The following is a 23,140-nucleotide window of genomic DNA, read 5'->3' as shown; positions in this document are numbered from 1 at the left end:
GTTCAGGTCCTGGACCTGGCGGCTTGCTTTCTCACTTTCCTTCTCTAGCTTTCTCATATTCTGTCTCTCTGGTCAAATTAAAATAAATAAATAAAATAATTCTTTAAAAAAATTTTTAAAAAATGGTGTTGTGAAAACTGGATATCCCCATTCAGGAGAATAAAATTAGACCCTTATTTCACACTATGTATAAAACAATCAACTCAAAATGGACTAAAGATTTTTACATATAAAACTACAAGAAAACAGAGGAAAAAAAATCTTCTTGTAATTGGTCTTGGCAATGGTTTTGTGGATATGACTTTAAAAGCACAAGGAACAAAAGCAAAAATAGAGAAGCGAGAAAGTATCAAACTAAAGAGTTTCTGCACAGCAGAGGAAACAACTGAGTGAAGAGATGACCTGCAGAATGAGTGAAAATATTCAGAAACCAGACATCTTATATGGGTTAACATCCAAAATATTTTGATAACTCCATAGGAGAAAAAACAACCCATTTAAAAATGTCAAAAGACTTATAAATGGCCAACATGTGTATGAAAACATGTTCAACTTCACTAGTCATCTGGGAAATGTCAATCGAAACCAAAACAAGAATCACCGAACATCTGTTAGAAGGGCCATTATCAGAAAGAAAAGAGATAGCAAGTGCTGGAGATGGTGTGAAGAAAAGAGAACACTTGTAAACTGTTTGTGGGAATGTAAACTGAAGGAAAAAATCAGAACTAGAACTGTATGTGATCCAGCAATCCCACTACTGGGTACATATTATCTCCAAAGAAAATAAAATCAGTCTTTTTCTTTCTTTCTTTTGGCCACAGGGTGCATGCACTGCCTGAGAGAGACAATAAGAGGGAAAGTGAAAAATCACCCCACTAGGGGGTATGGCCATGCTGCAATCCCTTCTTCTCCACTCTCATCCTGGGGTCTTGGGCACACATGCACAGGCACCTGGCATAATTTTTAAGCTACCAGGTCTGGGACTCAGAATATGGTCAGCCATGAGAGAGTTGACCAACTTTTATTGGTGCCAATAAAATTAGTATCTTCAAGAGATGTCTGCAATCTCATGTTTGCTACAGCATTATTCACAATAACCAATATATGGAAACAATCTAAGTATTCACTGGAGGATGAACTGGTAAAGAAAATACGTTTGTTTATTTAATTTGTCAGAGGGTGCAAGTGCTCACTGCAGAGAAAGATACAGAAAGAGAGAGAAAATAAGAGAGAAAGTGAGACAGTGCCCCTAACCGCCTTGGGATAAGGCCCTACTGCAATCCATTCTTCTCCATTTCTTATATATATATATGTATATAGATATATATATATATACATACATGCCTAGCATGTTTTTAAAGCCGCTGGGCCTGGGACTTGGGTCTGCAGTTAGTTGGCCATGTGGGATTGAATTACCTTCACCACTGCACCACAGGCAGGCCCAGAAAATGTGGCATATTTTTACAATGAAATATTACTGAGCCTTAAAAAAGGAAATCTGTCACTTACATATGGAATCTGAAAGAGTAGAACTCATAGAAGCACAGAATAAAACATTAGTTGCCAGGGGCTGGGGGATGAAGGAAACAGTGAGACACCGGTCAAAGGGTATAAAGTTTCAGTTATGCAGAATGATTAAATTTTGAAGACCTAACGTACAACATGGTGACTTGGCTAGTAATACCGTATTATACACCTGAAATTTGCTAAGAAAGTAGATCTTGGGACCTGCAGGTGACGTAATGCTTACATGCTGGACTCCCACATAGTTGATCATGGTTTGAATTCTGAACCCAGAGGCTTAAAACTCACGCCAGGTATACATGCGTGCATGCCCAAAATCCCAAGAGGAGAGAGGAGAATGGAGGAGAAGGGACTGCGGTGTGGCCATCCCCCCTGGGGGAGATTTCTCGCTTTCTATCTCTCTGGTGAGCACGTGTGCTCTGTAGCAAATCTCTCTCTCTCTCTCTCTCTCTCTCTATATATATATATATATATACACACACACACACACACACACACACACACATATATTTTTAAAGTACATTTTAAATGTTCTTATTACAAGACAAAAGATAAGCATGTGAGGCGACAGAAATGCTAAATAGTTTTATTAGTAATTTCATAATGTGTACATATATCAAACTTTCATACATATATTAAAAATATCACATTGCACATCTTAAATATATAGAATTTTTTTAATCATAGAGAGTGTATGTGAAAGAGAGAGAGAGAGAAAGAGAGAAGAAGAGAGAAAGTATTCTCCAATGGGGCCTGGGCACCTGACAATTCTTTTATCTTCCTATTTTCCATCTTGTCAGGATTCTGGAAAAGAGTGCATGCATGTGTGTGGTGTGAGAGCAAATCCTGGCAAAATGACTTCCTCTGTGCTGCACTATGGAGCCAGCCCAATTATACACATTTTTTTACATGTCAGCTATACCTTAATAAACAAACAAAGGGAGAAACCAGTTTTAAACTAGTCTTCAGTACACTAGTTTTTGTCTTGTTTTTAGGTTTCTACCACAGGGTGCTTGCACTTGCCAGAGACAGGGAAAGTGACATATCACCACCACCACCCCAGGAGGGGATGGCCAGCTGCCATCCCTCTCATCAATTCTTTCAGGATTTTGGGCACGCACACACACACACACACACACACACACAGTGTGATTTTCAAGTCACTGGATTTGGGACTCGAACTGTGGTCAGCCATATCTGAGTCCAATGCTTTAAACTACTATGACCCCTGCTGGCCCCAGTAAATTAGTCTGAATAATTAATTCTTAACATCTTTATTTATTCCAGTTTTATTATTCTATTTTATTTTTCATCCTTCTATTATCACATATGGTAGTTCTTGACCTTAGTGCAACTATCAATTGGAAGATGAGTTGCAAGTCATTTATTATCAATAAAATAGAAAGTGTTTACTCCTTTATAAATGCTAGGCCTTCTTTTTACAGTGCTGTCACTAACTTGCATTCAAATGTTTTCTTGAGTAGAAAAGAGAGTAGAATTACAGCAAATAAAAAGATACACCCAAATCTCAGTGGCACAGATATTAAAATTAGAGTCTCAGCTTAACCACCATAAATGTTGTGATCATGAGCACCTTATTAAATTTTTTTAAGCCTTCATTTCTTCATCTGTAAAACAGAAATAGTTCTACCTAATACATGAAATAATAAAAGTAAAGATCCTTGTATTATACCTGACAGTAGCAGATACTTGATAGCTAACCACTATTATCACCAATAAATACAAGTTCAACACCATCTCAAAGAGAGACCCATAGTCTATACTATGAACAGGTAAATAACTAAAGTAAACATTACAAAAGTTTTTTGTACTCACTTAACAGTAACTTTGAAAGAATTAACATTTATTTAAAATATTTCATATATAAATATGAGAATTCAAAATGAAAATACAACCTTTTAAACTACATACCATTTTTTAAGGAGTTTGTAGTTTGTGTACGGTATAGAGTATAGGTGAAAGTGGATTATTAAAAAAGCTTTTACTTGCTAGTTTAAAAGTAACATACCAACTTCTAGAAATTAAAAACTTGGGTTCTAATAAAAGTAACATTCTAGTAAGAATAAAGCAGTATGTAAAAATACAATAAAATGTTATATCAACATACTGGAATTAAGACAGACTTGTCTCTTTTCTAGAAAGTCTTCATGCTGCTATGCTAGTGCTTCTGTAACAAAAAGATACAAGTGAAAAAATAAAACCAGCAACTTACCTATCAATGCCAGTATCCAATTTCATTTCCATTTGTTCAATTATTTCCTTTTTCTTCTGAAGGCATTCTGATAACTTAGGAGAAGAGCTTTTTGCATATTTAAAAAGGGGAAAAAAACACATTTAAGAGCCTTATAATTTCTAAGTTTTTCATTGTATATGTGTAATACATTACATAAACTTATAAATACATACATACACATATATTAATATAATTTGCTCATAATTCCAAGAAGCATATAAAAAGTAATTATATAGCATTCATTATACCTAATTTATTATAACAATTATACTAGGAACAACGAACCCATTAGAAGAAAATGGCCTAAATTTGTTATTCTGATCTATAAGGACATACCTTAAGAATACTAGGGTACTTTAAAAATTACAGGAAAATTCAATTAAAATATGAGTGTATTTTCGGTGCAGTAACATTTAAAAACTCCTGCACAGTTTTTTCATAATACTATTTTACATTAACTTTATTTAAAGATTCTTATATAAATGTGATTTTCAAATTTTGTCATAAAGTTTCCTTCATAACAAAATATCTAATATAACTGTAAGAAAAGCCACAGGGTTGTCACCAGTCTAAGAATATAGCAAATCGAGGCCAGTAGGTGGTGTGGTGGTGAAGGTGCTAGTTTCCACATAGCCAACTCCACAGGTTTGAGTCTGCACCTGATGGCCTGAAAAACATGTGCCCAAAATCCTGATAGAAGACAGGAGGAGAAGAGACTGCGGCTTGGCCATCCTCCCTAGGAGGGGATTTCTCACTTTCCCTCTCTATCACTTTCTCTGTCTCTCTTGAATGAGCACACACACCCTATAGCAAAAATCTAAACAGCAAAAATACAGTAAATCAGGACCAGCAGTTGGCGTAATGGCTATGTCACTGGATTCCCACATGGCCGATGCGGTTCAAGTCCTGGACCCAGTGGCTTAAACTCACACCAGGCACGTGTGTGTGCATGCTCAAAATCCTGAGAGGAGAATAGAAGAGAAGGGACTACAGCATGGCCATCCCCCCGGGGAGTGATTTCTCACTTTCTGTCTGTCTTTCTGGTGAGCACATGCACCCTATAGCAAAAACTTCTCAAAAAAAAAAAAAAAAAAAGTTTTAAATCATATGAATTGAAATGTGGAGGCTAACAGCCAATCCAGTGGTATTTTGCTTTTCTAAATTAAAAAAAAAAAAAAAAACAAAACACCTGATGATATTTGCCTTCTGAATCCTCACAAAATATCAAAAATAACCAAAATATTAAAGGATATGCAACTCTAATAATTGTGTGAATTCTCTGCTATGTGGCACAATAGCTTTTTTTTTTTTCCTTCTTTTTTTTTGGAGAGTTTTTTTTAAAAAGCAAATTTCCTTTCAATGTGCAATTCAGGGATTATGAGTGATCTCTACCTTTGAAATTGTTTCTGGCCTATCAAAGTTTATAACGAAATGTCTAAAATTTTATCTTTTATATAAGTATTTTTCATTTTTAAAATATTGCTAAACAATTTTGTAAAGCATGTTCACATACATACTAATTTACCTAATTCTCATATGCTTTAAAAATTCACATAAATTTGTATGAAGATATAAACCACATCTGTAATTGTCACCAAAATCTGTCCTATTAATCTCATAAATGTTTTAATAATTGCCAGAGAAAGTGAGCCCTTACCAGAGACAAATGGAGAGCGATAAAGACAATGCATATGTCCAATGTAAGTGGGTACGGTCACAACACAATCCCTTCTCCTCCCCACTTCTCCATCCTACTGGGATTTGGGGCGCACACACACACACGCATCTGGCATGTTTTTCAAACCTCCGGGGCTAGAATTCAGACTGTGGTCACCCATGTAGCATCCAGCTCCCTTAACCTCTAGGCTACAAGGTTAGCTCTCTTAAATTTTTTTGGTCTGACTTTATGTACTTATTGATTTTCAGAGAGATTTTTATTATAGAGTGCATGCACTCACCAGAGAGCCAGTAAGCAAGGAATCACCCCCTGGGGGGATAGCCACACCACAATCCCTTCTCCTCCATTCTCCTCTCAGGCTTTTAGGCACATGCACCTGGCATGAGTTTTAAGCCACCAGGTCTGTGACTCAAACTACGGTCAACTACTTGGGAGTCCAACGATATAACCATTATGCCATCTACTGGCCCTGGTCTGACTTTTTAACAAATGGGTACAAGGAGACAATGTCTATTGGATCCTTTTTTCTTTTATTTATTTATTTTTTTTGGGGGGAAAGGTTTTTGTTATAGGTCACATGCATTTGCTGAAAAGACAGAGACAGAAAGTGAGAAATCACCCCCCAGGGGGAATGGCCACACCACAATTTCTTCTCCTCCATTCTCCTCTCGGGATCTTGGGCACGCACGCACGCCCAGCCTGAGTTTAAGCCACCGGGTCCAGGACTCAAACTGCGGTCAGCTATGTGGGAGTTCAGTGACATAGCCCTTATGCTAACTGCTGGTCCCTTTCTTTATTTTAAAGACAGGATCTCACTCTTACAATTCTCCTGCCTCAGCTTCCCTAACAGCTAGGATGACAGGTATATGCCACCACATCTAGTTCTTTCAAACTGGATTTCACTAGCTGGCATTACAAGACTGTACCCAGCTTTTAGAAATGGGTTGAAAAATCAAACTCAGGTATTCCATATGGCCTCAGCTTGCAGAGCAGTGGTATCTAACCAGCATGCACCACTGAGGCTGGGCTGGTTAGAGCTTTTGAAGGATGTCAAATTTGCAGAGTTTCATCATGATGGAGGTCCTCTCATATCAGATTTTGGTTTTAGGCTTATGAGACTGCCTTTTCAAAAACACTAAAATCAGTAACACAGTACGAGAAGAAAACAGGATTGCAAGGAAGAAGAAAAGGAACTCTTACTTTTTAGTTCAAACCTCCTGTTCTGTTTGACATGTTTATGAACAGGTATCACTCAACTTTAAAAACAAATATATGTAGAATATTATACTACTTTTAAAATACCAATGAAAATCAGACAATTTGACTAACCTTATTAGTGGCATAAGGTGATCATTAAACTGCTTGTCAAAAAGATGAAAAATAGTATTGGCCTGTTGCACAACATCCAAAAAATAGAGATTTGCATTCTTAGAATCTGAAGAAGGAATTCCTAAAATTGGAAAGAATATACATATATAAGTGTGTGTGTGTGTGTGTGTGTGTATGTAAGAATCACTCTTGAAGAAATTCATCTTGAAAAAGTGATTTTATATATATAATATAAATAAAAGTAACTGCTATTTTTAATAAATCAGTAATGATTTTTATGATCAGAAGAAGAAAATTAAGCATATTAATATCTTAATAGTTATTTTTTGGTCCAGATTTTCATCGAAGTTATTTTTTTGTACAGATTTTCACCATCTATTTAGCCTTAATAATTTGTTTAGATAAACCAAACAATAAATCAATAAACTACCCTGGGCCCAATCTTCTCCTTCCCTTTCCTAATGATTCATGCATGCCAAGAATACACTCCCTATTGTTCTTGTAACCAGGCCTCTTTATCTCTGATAACAAGGAAAATACACTTATAGGTCTTTTTGGTTCAAGTTTTTTTTTTTTACCATACACACTGCTGTTTTTGGTCACCTCATGCCTCAACACATTTCACTCACCATGTTCTTCACTATTTCCTCAAAAATATTCAAACCTCACTATTTATAGGATCAACTCCTGATTTCTAGTAATCGAGCTGCTCCAAATTCTGACACCAAAAAGCCAACTGTATTTCAGTTTCTTTCTTTTTATAAATAATGACAAATGAACATCAAGGCCCCTTTTACTTGTAGATGTGCATGTTTCTAGCCAAAATTAAAAGATATGAGACTATGAAAAATATTCATAGATAATGGGAAAGTATAAGTGTAATAACTAGAGGGTTTTTTAAAGAATTAATTTTATTTATTATTAGTATTATTTTTTAATTTGACTAGAAAGACACAAAGTGAGAAAACAAGCTGTCAGATCCGAGATGTAAATTGCAGTCAGCCATGTGGGAGTCCAGAGCTTTAATCACCACACCACCCACTGGCCCCAAGACCCAGAGTTTTTTTGTTTGTTTGTTTGTTTTTTTAATTAATTAATTATTATTTTTTTTTTTTTTGGAGAGGTTTTTTGCTATAGGGCACGTGCGCTCGCCAGCCAGACAGAGAGAGACATAGAGACAAAAAGCGAGAAATCACCCTCCAGGGGGGATGGTCACGTCGCAATCCCTTCTCCTCCATTCTCCTCTCGGGATCTTGGGCACGCACGCACATGCACCCGGCCTGAGTTTTAAGCCACCTGGTCCGGGACTCGACCCGCAGTCGACTACGTGGGAGTCCAGCGCATAGCCATTACGCTAACAGCGAGTCCCCAAGACCTAGAGTTTTTTTTTTTTTTACAGCATCTTTATAGATGACTTTGGACTTGTCCAAAGTTTTAACAATGAAAAACAAAGATATTTTTTTCCTTACAAAATATAAAATCACCAATTAATATAAAAGTTAAAGCTCCAAAAAAATTTGTAAGAGGAAAACAGAAAATGAGTACACAGGTAGAACATACTAATCCTTGCTATTAAAAAAATGAAGGCAACACACACACTACTTTTTAGATTTGTGCCATAGGCACATGCACTCATTGGAGAGAGAAAGATACAAAAAGTGAGAAATCAAACCCTCAGGGAAGATAGCCATGCCTCAATCCCCTTTCCTCCAATTTCCACTCAGGAATTTTGGGCGGACACACACACACACACACACACACACACACACACACACACACATGTGCCAGGGGTGTTTTTCAAGTCACTACGTTTGGAACTTGAACTGTGGAGTCAGTCATGTGGGATCTGGATTTTTTTTGGGGGAGAGGTTTTCGCTATAGGGCGCGTGCGCTCGCGAGACAGACAGAGATAGAGACAAAGCGAGAAATCACCCCCCAGGGGGGATGGTCACGCCGCAATCCCTACTCCTCCATTCTCTTCTTGGGATCTTGGGCACGCACGCACACGCGCCTGGCGTGAGTTTTAAGCCACCGGGTCTGGGACGCGAACCATGGTCGACTACGTGGGAGTCCAGCGAAATAGCCATAACAGCTGGTTCCCGGATCTGGCTTCTTAACCACCACGCCATCTATTGGTCCTGATAAATGTTTTTAACCACTAAATTATTTTTAAAAATTTTTTAAAAATAATTATTTATTCCATTTTATTTGTTATTTTTATTTTTTAATTTGACCAGGGAGAAAGAGAAAGTGAGAAAGCAAGTTGCCAGATCCAGGACTCAAACCATGGTTGGCCATATGGGAGTCAGCTGCCCAACCACCACACCATCTTCCAGTCCCACAAGTTATTAAAATTTTTAAGGAATATTTAATGATGCACACAAAAAGTGGCATATGAATATAGGCCAGTAGCAATATATATTGGTGGTGTTTTCTCTCTAAGAGTAAGAGAAAGCCATGAAAGGGTTTTAGTTAAGGAAATCTTAATTAAACTGATTGTTTAATGAAATATTAATAATTTGGAAAGAAAAGAATGGACACAAGGAGATCACTTAAAAGTAAACAGAGCCAGCTGGTAGTATAATGGTTAGATCCCACATAGCTGACTGCACTGTTCAAGTCCCAGACCTGGCAACTTAATAGACAAACCAGGCGTGTGTTTGTACATACCCAAAAATTCTGAGAAAAGAATGAAAGAGAAGGAATTACAGCATGACTATCCCCCGAGGGGTGCTTTCTCACTTTCCACTTCACTCTGTCTCTCTCTGGTAAATGCATGCAGCCTCTAACATATTAAAAATTATAATAATAAAATAAATAGAAATGACAGTGAGGGCGGCATCAACAGAGATGGAGAAAAGTAGATGAATCTGATTTATTTTGGAAGTATATTAATAAGGCTATCAGGGTTCATGAAAAGGAAGAATTAGGGCAACTCTTGGCTTAAAATTTGAACTAGTAAATGATAATAACTTTCCCCCCATTTTTGCTATAGTGTGTGTGTGCTCACAGGAGAAAGACAGAGGCAGAGAAAGGAAAGGCACAGTGAGAAATCACCCCCTCCCCCCCAGAGGAGACGGCTACACTGCAATCCCTTTCCCATTTCCCTGTTGGGATTTTTGGGCACATACACCCCCAGCGTGATTTTCAACCTTCTGAATCTGGACTCGAATTACAGAGTTGGCCATGTGGGATCCAGCTGCCTTAACCTCTACACCACCTACTGACCTAGTAATGCCTTTTAATGATAAAGGAAAGAACATGGAAGGAACAGGTTGAGGGGAAAACAGATGTTCATTCTGAATGCTCAATTTGAGATGGCCACTGAAAATGTGGAGAGGCCAAGTAGGCAACTGGATTATTATACTATTTATATTTAGTGGTAAGCCTAAAGACCAAACACAAAACAAAACAAATCCAAAATAAATCCATTCCTTTCCAGACTTCTTTTTAATATTTCCCTTCTATACCACCAACCAGAATTGTTCTCATCTTTGTTTTCGCTCTTTTATATTTTATAACTTAGACCACTGAAAAAGATCCTGCTATAGTGACTTATGTAGCTTATTACCCCACGCTGTTGTATATAAAACAACAAGAGGAGAGAACTATGTCTTCTTTATTGTATAACATTCAATATCTGGCAAATCCCTGCACTGTAGAAGCTCAAAATTCACTGCACTAAAGTGAATTGAACATAGAGATGATTGTATATGAAACAGTATGATACATATATTGTAGCTTAACCAAGCAGGATGATTAAGGGAATGTAATATAAAATGTAACACAAATATACTTACCAGCAAGTCCTGTTTCCAAAGCATAATCAATATGCTCAATACATAAAAATTCCACAAGAATGGTAAAAATTCTAAAGGCATTCCTTGGTAAATCAGAAGGGTCAGAGAGCTTTAAAAACAAAACAAAAATAGTATCACTCTTCGGTTTACTTTTAAGAAAGCTGATTTTTTAAAGCAATCGATTTTCTGTAATATGGAGTCAGTGTTTCATATATCACAATAACTCACATCCCTTCAACACACACACACACATACACACACACAGACAAAATTACAGGGTTCCATATTTGTCTACAACTTTCTGACTTAGAGCAATGTACTTCAAACTTGGATTGCAATTCACTAGAGGAATCCAGGTATGCTTTTATGAAATATATGCACATATACCCACCCCATTTACATATAACATGGTGTATTGGGCTACTATGTGAAATGCATTTCTTACTGCAAGTCAGGAGACCTATTGCCCATGCAAAGTCTAGTTTAGTAAAATTCAGAACAAAAAGGATTTTTTTTCTTTTTTATTGAGGAGTGAAGATGGAGAAATCAAAAATAAACATAAAGAAGGACCAGCAGGTGGCATAGTGGTTGAGGCACTGGACTTACAAATGGCAGATCGCAGTTTGAGTCCTGGTTCTGGTGGCTTGAAAATCATACCAGGTGTGTGTGTGTGTGTTTGTGTGTGTGTGTGTGCATGTACGTGCCCCGAATCCCAGGAGAATGGAGGAGAAAGGACTGTGGTGTGGCCATCTACCCTGGAGAATTATTTCTCACTTCTCTCTCTCACTCACTCTCTTTCTCCAGCAAGCACATGCACTCTATGGCAAACACCTTAAATAAATAAATAACAACAAAGAAATGTAAGGTGAATATTTGAAAGGCAACCAATAGGAGGCCAGCAAGTGGCATGGCGATTAAGATGCTGTACTCTCACAAGACTGGCGTGGTTCAAGTCCTAGACCCAATGGCTTGAAAATCATGCCAGTCATGTGTACATGAATGCCCAAAATCCTAGGAGGAGAATGAAGGAGAAGAGACTGCAGCATGGCCATTCCCTGCTGGGGGATGATTTCTCACTTTCCCTCTCACTGTCTATCTCTAGTGAGAGCAAGCGCCCTATGGCAAAAATCTTATTAAAAAAAAAAAACCCACAAAAAACAACAACAACAAAACCAGTATTAATTCACTATATTAACAAAATAAACAAAAAGCATTTGACAAAACCTAACATCTAATCCTTATAAAAAACATTCAGCAAACTAGGGGAGAAAAAGGGTTTCTATCAATCTAAAAAAGAACATCTATGAAAAACCTAGTTAGCATCATATTTAATGGTAGAAGACTAAACGTTTTATTCTGAAGATCAGAAATAATGCAAGGTGCTTGTTCTATTCAACATTATATTGACAGTCTGTCCAGTATAATCAGGTAGAACAAAATAAAATCTGTATTTAAAAGGAATGAGTAAAAGGGTCTCGATGAGCAGACATGATAATGTATACAGAAAATCCAGTGGAATTAATTTTTAAAAAGCTAATAGAACTAGTAAGTTTAGTTAGGTTGCAGGATTTAGAATAAGCATATAAAAATCAATTGTGGGGACCAGCAGTTAGCGTAATGGCTATGTCACTGAACTCCAATGTAGCCAACCATAGTTCGAGTCCCGGACCCAGTGGCTTAAACTAACGCTGGGTCCATGTGCATGCGTGCCCAAGATCCCGAGGGGAGAAGGGAGGAGAAGATACTGTGGTGTGGCCATCCCCCCTGGGGGGGTGATTTCTCGCTTTCTATCTCTCTGTCTCTCTTTGTCTTTCTGGCGAGCACACGTGCCCTATAGCAAAAAACCTCTCCCCAAACAAAAAAAATCAGCTGTGTTTCCATATACTAATAATTAAGCTAAACTATAAAATTGATATACTTTTTAAAAATACCATGTATATTGCTTTATAACATGAAAAATATGTTAATTCTCCCCAAACAGAACTATAGATTCAATGCAATTCCAATCAAAATTTCAGACTTTCCCCCAAAACTGATGAGCTATTATAAGATATATAAACATACAAAATGTCTTCTATGAAAAGGAAATGTTGGAGAACTTATACTACCTGATTCAAGACTTATATTATAAAACCACAGCAATGAAGACAGCATAGTACTGGCATAAAGACAAACATATCAATGGACGAGAACAGAGTCCAGAAATAGATCCATATGTAAATGGAAAAAATTTAATTTTTTAAAGATTTATTTATTATTATTTTAAAATTTGCTATAGGGAACATGAGCTCACCAGAGAGAGACAGAGATAGAGAGAGCGAGAGAGAGAAAGTGAGAAAGCAAGCTGCCAGGTTCATGACTCAAACTGCAGTCAGCCATGTTTGAGTCCAACACCTTAATCACCACGCCATCTGCTGGCTCATCAACTGATTTTTAACAAAGGTTCAAAAGCAATGCAGTGGAGAAAGAATACTATTTCAATCAATAATGATGAAACAATTGGATATCTAATTGTAAAAAAAAATAAATTTTTATCCATATACTGTATGTTACACAATAGTTAACCCAAAACCGATTAAAGTCCTAAATGTAAAACTTCAACTATGAAACCATTAGAAGAAAACACAGAAATCTTTATGACTTTGGCTATGCCAAAATTTCTATAAAAGACATTGAAATCTTCACTATAATAAGAAAGTGTTAAATTGGATTTCATGAAAATTAGTAACTTCTATCCTATGAAATAAATGTTAAGAGAATAAAAAGACAAGCCATAGACTGGAAAAAAAATTTGTAAATCATATAGCTGATAAACAAATTGTAACCAGAATGCACAACTCTGAACAATAAGAAAACAGGGACCAGCAGTTAGTGTAATGGCTATGTCGCTGAACTCCCATGTAGTCGACTGCGGTTCGAGTCCCGAACCCGGTGGCTTAAACTCACGCCGGGCGCATATGTGTGCGTGCCCAAGATCCGGAGAGGAGAATGGAGGGGAGGGGATTGCAGCGTGGCCATCCCCCCAGGGGGGGTGAGATCTCGCTTTCTATCTCTCTGTCTCTCTCTGTCTTTCTGGTGAGCGTATACACTCTATAGGAAAAAAATATATATACCTCTCAAAAAAAAAAAAAAAAAAAAGAAAAGAAAAAAAACAGACAACCCAATTGAAAACTGAAGCCAGCAAGTAGCATGGTTGTTAAGGTGCTGGACTCCCCTGGGACTGAGGACTTGAAAATCATTCCAGGCACACACGTGTGCACACGAAATCTCAAGAGAAGAATGGAGGAAGAGAGAATGAGGCCTTGGGGGTGATTTCTCATTTTCCCTCTATGTCTCTCTCCAGTGAGCACATGTGCACTACAGCAAAAACCTAAAAAAAAAAAAAAAGCGCAAATGATCTAAACAAATACTTCACCAGAGTATACAAGGGAGTCTTCAAAAAGTTCATGGAAAATGCACATTATGCATAAAAGACTTTTAAGTTTTTTTTTTTGCACCAGATAAAAGCTGTATTTTAATTATAGTTTTCTAGACTTTCTGAAAGCCCCTCATATAAATAAACACAGAACATATGTCCAACAGCAATCATCATTTCATTGGGAAAATAAAAAACACATAGTGAAATATTACTACATGCTCTATTAGTTTGGTAGTCTCTTTTTTTAAAAAAGAATTTTTTTTGTTTACTTTTATTTACTCATTCATTTTTTTTAATTTAACCAGAGAGAGACGTGGGGGGGGGGGCAGTGAGAAAGTGAGCCACCAGGTCCAGGATTCAAATCGTGATGGGGCCATGTGCCTTAATCACCACACCCCCTGCTGGCCCCTGGTAGTTCCTTATTAAAAAAAAAATAACTGTTTGAACCAGTGATATCGCTTCCAGCTATTTTTGAGATTTATTCATGTTGGTGTATGTAACTCTAGGTTGTGCATTTAAATTGTTGTACAGTGGGGCCAGTAGGTGGCATGGTGGTTAGGTCGCTGGACTCTCACATGATGAACCGAGGTTCAAGTCCTGAACCTGGTGGGTTTCTTTCTCACTTCACCCCCTCTCTCAGGTCAAATTAAAAAAATGATAATAGGGAACAGCAGATGGTTTAATGGTTACATTGCTGAATTACCATGAAGTCCACTGCAATTTGAGTCCTAGACCGGGTGGCTTAAAACTCATGCCAGTCCATGTGCATGCATGCCCAAAAATTCCAAGAGAAAATAGAGAAGGGATTATGGTGTGGCCAACCCTCCAGAGTATGATTTTGTGCTTTTTGTCTCTTTCTCTGTCACTCTAGTGAGCACATGTGTCCTGTAGCAAAAGTCTCTATTAAAAAGACAAAATTAAAAAGATGATAAAAAATAAATAAATAGATTAAAATGAAAAACTTATACAAGTTTTGGGACCAGTAGATGGCATAATGGCTACATCACAGTACTCCGCAGTTCGAGTACCAGACCCAGTGGCTTAAACTCATGCAGGGCACACGTGCATGTGTGCCCCCAAGATTCTGAGAGGAGAATGGAAGAAAAGGGATTGCGGTGTGGCCTTCCCCTCTCGGGGGGTAATTTCTTGCTTTCTGTCTCTCTGTCTGTCTCTGGCTTTCTGGCGAATGCACGCGCCCCCATAGTAAAAATTTCTCAAAAAAAACCCAAACCCAAAACCTTATACAAGTTTTTAAATGTATGAGAAATGCCAGTTTATCAGTTCTCTTTCTGATGGACAATGTGCTTGCTTCTAATTTTTCACCAAAACAAATAATACTGCTATGTCCAATATCATGCAGACATATGATCTTCTCCAAGGAACTGCTGAATTAATAGTCAAAATAACTTTACCAATTTGCACTCCCACTGGCAGTGTATGAGAAATTCTATTGCTCCACTCCCTTATCAATACTTGGTATGGTGAGATGTCTTGATTTACACTAATCAGGTGAAAATAAAATGTTGCTTCTCCTATTTGAAATTTCATCTCCTCCTTAGTGAATCTGAAAATTGGTAATTACATTTTCTTTATTTTTGTAAATAGCTTGACTGTTCTGTTTTCATTTATATTTATAATTTATACTGATTTACTTTCCCTTAATATAAACATATAGATTTTATGCATCAATATAAACAAAAAATTAAGTCTGACTCGACTCTCAATTCCACTACTTAAGAGCTATGTACCTGTTTATCTGCAAAAAAAAATCATAGGATTGTCATGAAGATTAACTGATTGTCATGAAGAACAAATACATACTTTCATATGTATACGTGTGTGTGTATGTGTGTATATAGATACATACACATATATATATGAAGTGCTTAAAATAGTGCCTGAGACATAGCATGTACAGTAAAACTACTGGGTGCCATAATTTGATTCATAACATCTTTTATTACTATTGTTGGTTACCAATACCTTCTCACAGACTACACCTAATCTATTCACTTTTTTCAGAGTGTATCTGTTGTAGAGACAGTCTAAATTGTAACAGAGTCAAATTTTCATTTTTTCCCTTTGATGTTTGTGTCTTAAAACACCATTTTTTCACTGACACTCCATTTCTTTATGAGAAAGGGCTAACCCTTTAACATTGTAATTTAATATCTTACAGAACAAACATCTGTTCTGCTCAACTTAAATTTAAAATTATATAAAGTTTATCCCTAAATTTAATGATTTTATCTAAAACAAAAATCCTGTTACTTTTATTACCAAAAAAATTTGTTCTTCCTAACCAGAGCATAGACTCATATCTTAGCATAACAAGGTAAAACTTAAAATACACAACTATACATAAATAAAATAAATTTACAATCACTCTTACCCGATGACATCTTTCAAAGGCTTGTTTGGTTTCTTGTAAAAGATTAACCACCACTTCTTGGGATAGGAAAGTTTCCCCATGAGTATCAATACTTGGCCCCAGTGGTAAGTTGGTACGCTGTCTAATTCTCTCTTTCAAATCTTGAATCCTAGTACATGATTTAGACAAATGAAAAAATGTGTATTTTACTATACACAGATTTAAACTTTTAAGTATTGTCATACTAGTATATATCAACAGCAAAAATGAACCAATAGCTGAGACCTAAGTTCCAATCAGTTGTCAGAAAAGTCATGACACATTTCTGCATAGAAAAACACATCATGAATTTCCTGATTTTTCTGAGAGAGATTTTGCTATAGGGCAAATGCACTTGCTAAAGAGACACAGACAGAAAGCAAGAAATATGTCCCCAGGAGGCATGGCCATGCTGTAATCCTTTTGCCTCCATTTTCCTCTCGGGATTTTGGGCATGCATGCATAAGTGCCCAGCATGAGGTTTTAAGTGGTCAAGTCTGGGACTCGAACCACAGTCAACCATGTGGGAGTCCAGTGATGCAACCATTACGTCATCTGCTGGTCACCATCATGACTTTTCTAACAACCCAATAATTCCAATAACTTTTATAAAATGAACAAGGGTGCGTGCGCTCGCCAGACAGACAGACATAGAGACAGAAAGCGAGAAATCACCCCCCGGGGGGATGGTCACGCCGCAATCCCTTCTCCTCCATTCTCCTCTCAGGATCTTGGGCACACATGAACATGAGCCCAGCGTGAGTTCTAGGCCACGGGGTCCGGGACATGAACCACGGTCAACTACGTGGGAATCCAGCGACATAGCCATTACGCTAACTGCTGGTTCCCAACAATCTTGATTTCTGAATAGAAGATTTTCATATGAAAAACAAGTAGATTTGGAGTTATGATCTCAAAAATCCCTTCCAACTTTATAATTCTGACTCAATAACCAAAAATTTATTTGATGTCCTCAGGAAGTGAGCTATTCTAAGTTAATACTCTAGGTAACTAGTTCTGTTTAAAAATAAAACTTCAGGGGTTAAATGGTAGCATGGTGGTACAATGCCACTCTCTATAAAGCAATGCCACGTGGGAAGGTTCCAGGTTGAAGTCCAGAGACCTCCTTGAGTATGGTGAGTACAAGCACGCCTAAGACATGGGTGGGGCTGGTTGAAAGCGGGGAGTGAACTGGCATTGGAACCCTGTTGAGGATGCTGTGTCTCTTTCTATTTCTCTCTCTTATTCAAGGGAGAAACATGTAAACTTAAAAAAATAAATAAAACTAAAATCTTAACAAATTTAAATATACCTAATCATTTAAATATATTACACATTTCTTCACTATATTAAATAAGATTTCTAGCTTTCCTTAATGACTGCGGTTAGATTGTTTTGCTCCTAGAATATTTGGCTCCAAATTACAATCAAATCCTTTTTTTAAAATTCTGATGAGTAAAACCAGCAGATGGCATAATGGTTACGTCTCTGGACTCCCATGTAAGTTCACTACAGTTCGAATCCCAGACTTGGTGGCTTAAAACTTACACTGGACGTGTGTGTGTGCCCAAAATCCTGAGAGGAGAATGGAGGAGAAGGGACTGAGACATGGCCATCCCCCCGAAGGGTGATTTCTTGCTTTCTGTCTCTGTCTCTTTCTGTCTTTCCGGCAAGGACACACGTCCTATAGCAAAAATATCTCTAGTAATAATTGAAAAATTCTGATGATTGTTCCTTAGTTTTTCTCTTCCTTTTTTAGCTACTGTCATTAGAAAAGATGCTACCTTTTACTAATTATAACCTCTCTGATCATTATTTAATAAAAAATAAACTAGGAATAAAGAAACTGATTTGGATGTATGTGTGTGTAGACTCTGGACTCAGATATATGGCTCCACAGAAGTCACTGTTTTCTCTTGTGTTTTTATTTTTAATTGTCAAAGGGTGCATGAGCTTACCAGACAGAGATGGAGAGAAGGAAAGACAGAGAGAAAGAGGGAGAGGAGGAGAAAGCAGCCCCCAAGGGGGTATGGTCAGCTCTAGTCCCATTTCCTCCATTTCTCCATTCTGCCAGGATTTGGGGCATATATTCAAACACATCCAGAATGCTTTCCAAGTCATCAGGGCTGGGATTCAAACTGTGGTCAGCCGTGTGGGATCTGGTATTCCTTAACCACTTGGCCACAGGACTGGCCTTTTCTCTTTCTGGAATCAACTGTGTTTCTTATAATTATGGTCTGGATAACTGAGATATAATCAATTATTACAGTAAGCTATTTGTATCTAGAATGGGAATAATCACAGGTTTTAAGATATTAATTTAATAATTTTATCCCCAAGTTGTTGAAAAAACTCTTCAACGTAATTGTGGGTTTTTTTCACACTTGCAACAATAACAAAAGAAGGATGTGCTTCCTAGTCAATAGCCTGAAATAATTTACTCTGTCTGGGAATAAAATTTTTTAAAAAATTATAGAACACTTTATATTACTGGCACTGTTCTTTACATTTTTTCATTAATTTTTTAATTGACAAATATCTGCTTTATGTTTTAATTATGTTATATCAGATCTTTTCAACATGTTAACTCAAGAGGAGGATTTGATCAATAGTAAAAATAGAGTTAATAAGAGTTCTTCACAAAAAATTTTAGATAGTCAATATTTGATAAATTTGTCCAAACATAATAAAGTTCTTAATGTTTTAGTTATAATGGTCAACAAAATACTCACCCTCCTGTGCCAATGGATCTCTTTTGATGGTTTTTTGAATCATAATAGCGCTGTAGGATCATAGCACTTCTGCTTTTCAAATATCCAGTCTCCACCTCAATATAATTCTCCAAATAGGAAATGAAAATGGATTTGATAAGCTTAGACAAGAAAGTCTGTTTATCAGTACCTAAGTTAAATTCCATCAACTTGCTGGAAAGATTGGTGGTTCTTTTCATGGAAAAGGGGGAGAAAAAGATTAATGTATATTTTAGGTATAGTAACAACACTAAGGAATATATATTTTCACAATGTGACTTTAATGACTTATGTTAAATCACCATTTTTAAAAATATTTGATAGAGGATGCATTCACTTTCAGCAAAGTGACAGAGAGAAAGCAGGGAAGTGAGAAATTACATCCCGTTAGGGATGCCTTGCCACAATCCCTTATCCTTAACACTCTTCTTAGAATTTTGGGCATGTATGAACAAGTCCTGGAGCATTTCCCAAGCAAGTGGGTTTAGGACTTGAACTGTGCATTCAGTGATATGGGATCCAGATGCCTCAACCAGCCTACTGCATGCCACCAGCTGGCCCATCACCATTTCTTAAATCTTAGTTAAGTACTTAAGATGCAGACAACAGCTCTACAGGGTTATATGGAAGTAGGATAAAATACTACAAACAATATTAGGATTTGAAAATTGTTGTAAATTCTTAGAGATGACCTAGGAGAAATATCTGAGAAAATAAACCCATTTAGAAATGACAATAATGGCAGAATGGCCCCAAGTGTGCCCTAATATTATTTGTCCCATGGTATCCCAGAGTACTAAAAGGTCTACTCTCTGTTCACCCTCTTTTGTCTTTGTCCATGTGGTCTTTCCTCTAATTTTCTATTTCCCATTGTTGAAGACAGAGTCAAAATAGTGATATTGCTGACACAGACCTCTTTGTGGTAACTTCTGAAAAACCTTCTTCCAAAATGAAAACACTGAAGAATGTCAACAGGGTTGGAAAAAATCAAGGAGGAAAAACTCATCAAGTTTCTGAGAAATTCCCACAAATTTAAGCCTGAAATTGGCATCTGTAATGAGCATGTGACTTCCTTTTGCAATTTTTAAAGTTTTAAGTGCAGATAAATATACCAATCAATTTCTCAAGTTGATGTACTAAGAATGCTGCTCTTCTACAATACTACTTTATAGCCAAACATTTAATGCTAAAGGGTATACCGTTATTTGACAAGCTGTTTTTCAAAACTACCAGAGTATTTATATTCTTCATTTTCTATAAGAAATTTAAAAAGTCTGAGATCTATTATTTTTGAATAATTAAAAATATACCTTGTATAAAGATCATAGAGATTTTTGAGATACTGTTCTGCATCGGACTTCCTACATTCTTCTAACTGGTCTTTGACAAAACTCTGGAACAAAGAGTCAACATTTGTTAATAAGTAAATGTTAATTATATACCTTCTCAAGATATTCCCCCCCCTCTAAAAATATCCCACAGTTTTAACTATTCTAATTTAGAAATCCAATAAAAAAAGGCAATACACAGAAAATAGAAAATTCACCCAAAAATTAAAAACCAAGTTTCTGAACTTTATTGCTTCTTGTATTGACCTGAACAAGACCTAAATTGGTCTTGGAATTAAGTACTAAGAATTCAGAAATACCTTTTCTTTTAAAACTGGCCCATTATGTCCCATATGGTACACTGACTGACAAACAACAAAAACAAAAAAACCCTGAGACTAGGTCAATAGAGTCGACTCCTTAGAGCAGCATTTCCCAAACTGTGGCCTAGGAAACACTAGAGTCCCTCAAGACATTAATAGGTGTTAAGTCTAAAATAGACTTCCTTGGTAGGCAAATGTGGGAAATGCTGTACATAACCACCCCATTTGCAGTGAATCACATTATGTATAAGTAGCCATAAAGGCTACTGAAAGTCCTAAATTATGTTTAAAAAACAAACATTTACAGATTAAGAAATAGTGTCTGAAAGTATAGTGCTATGGGAGTCAAGGTTATAAATTAATTCTCGTGTTTTTCCTTTTCAGGTTAGTACCATATAAAAGAAAATTACAAACTACTTTTGTAGATCTTGTTCAAGTTCATAGATGTTATCTACTAGTCAAGGCAAAAGCAAAAGAAGTGAGGTTACCTTACCATGATACATTACTACTACTGCTACTGCTGCTGCTACTACACTAACGTCAAACATGTACTGTAATGACACCTAGTGATTAGTACCTTTTTCTTGGTGAATAATAAGTTGTCTTTTTTTTAAAGCGTAACACTGACTTTACTTTTCCATTAACTAAACAGATTATTATTCCTAAAGTCATAATACAACTAAATTTAAAAAAAAGGAAAACTTTAAATACAGGAAAAAACTCACATATTACTTTAAGAACTACTTAATGTATCACTGTTTAAAATTACCTGTAGTTTGATTTCAAATACATTTTGAATAAGTTTAGCCAGTACTGTTTCTGGATTACTAAATATATCTCCAACTTGTTTGTTCACACGTTGACAGAGTATTGCCGCATCTTCAAATACATCATTTCTCAAGTAAGCACCCTAGATAGCAGATGTATTTTTATATAGTGAGTATATAATGTTTAAGGTTCTAAAATAAAAATTAGCATAAAGTAAAATCCAATAAAGTACACTTCTTTGTTACCTCCTGGCACTGCTTTATATAAACATCAACACAATGGGAATAACCCTACAAAGAAGAAACACACATGTTATCTCTGTTCTGGTTCAATTGTAATAATACCCTCAATTTAATAAGTATTATGTTTAATAAAAATATGTTTAATAGGGACTAACAGTTAGTGTAATGGCTATGTCGCTGGACTCCCATGTAGTCGATCGCAGTTCAAGTCCTGGACCTGGCGGCTTAAACTCACTCTGGGCGTGTGCACGTGCGTACCCAAGATCCCAAGAGGAGAACAGAGGAGAAGGGATTGCAGTGTGGCCATTCCCCCTGGGGGGTGATTTCTCGCTTTCTATCTCTCTGTCTCTCTGTCTTCCTGGCGAGTGCATGCGCCCTATAGAGAAAAAACCTCTCAAAAAAAAAAATATATATATATATGTTTAATAAAACTACGTGTCAGTGAATAGCCAATAACAGTTAACTGCAAGAGTTAAATAAAATTAATTGAAGAGAACCAATAACTTAATACAGGTGTCTTCTCCCAGTCACTTTCTGTAATGAAATTTATCAGTTGGTTTATATCTTGGCTGGACATTAGACTGAAACAAGAAAGCTGAGGTATAGGTGAAGTCTTTCTAGTAATTTTTGACCTACGATTATCTAGCTATCTCCTTCAACTCCAAAATACGCACACATACACACACACACACACACACACACACACACACACTCTTCGCAAAACAAAGGTCTTTAAAAAGGTTTTACATATACACATTTCCTTCTTTTTTGGGGGGAGAGGTTTTTGCTACAGGGCGTGTGTGCTCGCCAAAAAGAGACAGACAGAAAACAAGAAATCAACCCCTGAGGGGACGGCCATGCCGCAATCTCTTCTCCTTCATTCTTCTCTCAGTATCTTGGGAACACAAGCACACGTGCCCAGCATGAATTTAAGCCACCAGGTCCAGGGCTCAAACTGCGGTCAACTACATGGGAGTCCAGCGACATAGCCATTATGCCAACTGCTGGTCCCCATATTTCCTTCTTTCCTCTCTTGGATTCAAAGTACTGGCCTTCTCTTGCAAGAATCTGGACAGGACTATGTTCATTTTTTTTTAAGTTTCTTTCTTTTTTTCCATGGTTACAGAGAGAGAGAGAGAAAGAAAGAGATAAGTATCCTTACCAGGGTCATCATGCTCTGATCCACCCTCAATCAGCCCCAGATCATGGGTACTGATTGGGTACACACAACCAGCACATTCAGGAAGGTCCCCAGATGTGAACCCAAAACTTTCCCACGTGAGTCAGTCCCACAGAGTACCACGTTACTGCTGAAC

General features: G+C 36.9%; 1 protein-coding gene across 1 annotated transcript in view; it reads right to left on the bottom strand.

Annotated features, from left to right (window-relative positions):
* EXOC5 (exocyst complex component 5) overlaps positions 1-23,140 on the bottom strand; it is a 60,171-nt gene that overhangs the window by 8,019 nt on the left and 29,012 nt on the right. The window contains exons 10-17 of the mRNA XM_006144872.3: positions 21,828-21,872; positions 21,584-21,724; positions 20,474-20,556; positions 19,146-19,355; positions 16,396-16,543; positions 10,586-10,694; positions 6,786-6,906; positions 3,758-3,844 (exon numbers count right to left, since the gene is read on the bottom strand). Of these exons, the coding sequence (XP_006144934.1) occupies positions 3,758-3,844; positions 6,786-6,906; positions 10,586-10,694; positions 16,396-16,543; positions 19,146-19,355; positions 20,474-20,556; positions 21,584-21,724; positions 21,828-21,872 (944 nt within the window). The remainder of the gene's footprint in view (positions 1-3,757; positions 3,845-6,785; positions 6,907-10,585; positions 10,695-16,395; positions 16,544-19,145; positions 19,356-20,473; positions 20,557-21,583; positions 21,725-21,827; positions 21,873-23,140) is intronic.

This window comes from Tupaia chinensis, unplaced genomic scaffold (genome assembly GCF_000334495.1).
Source record: "Tupaia chinensis unplaced genomic scaffold, TupChi_1.0 Scaffold000133_1, whole genome shotgun sequence".
Taxonomy (NCBI): Eukaryota; Metazoa; Chordata; class Mammalia; order Scandentia; family Tupaiidae; genus Tupaia; species Tupaia belangeri.
The sequence above is the reverse complement of the archived record's forward strand: the minus strand, read 5'-3'. Positions and strand labels throughout refer to the sequence as shown.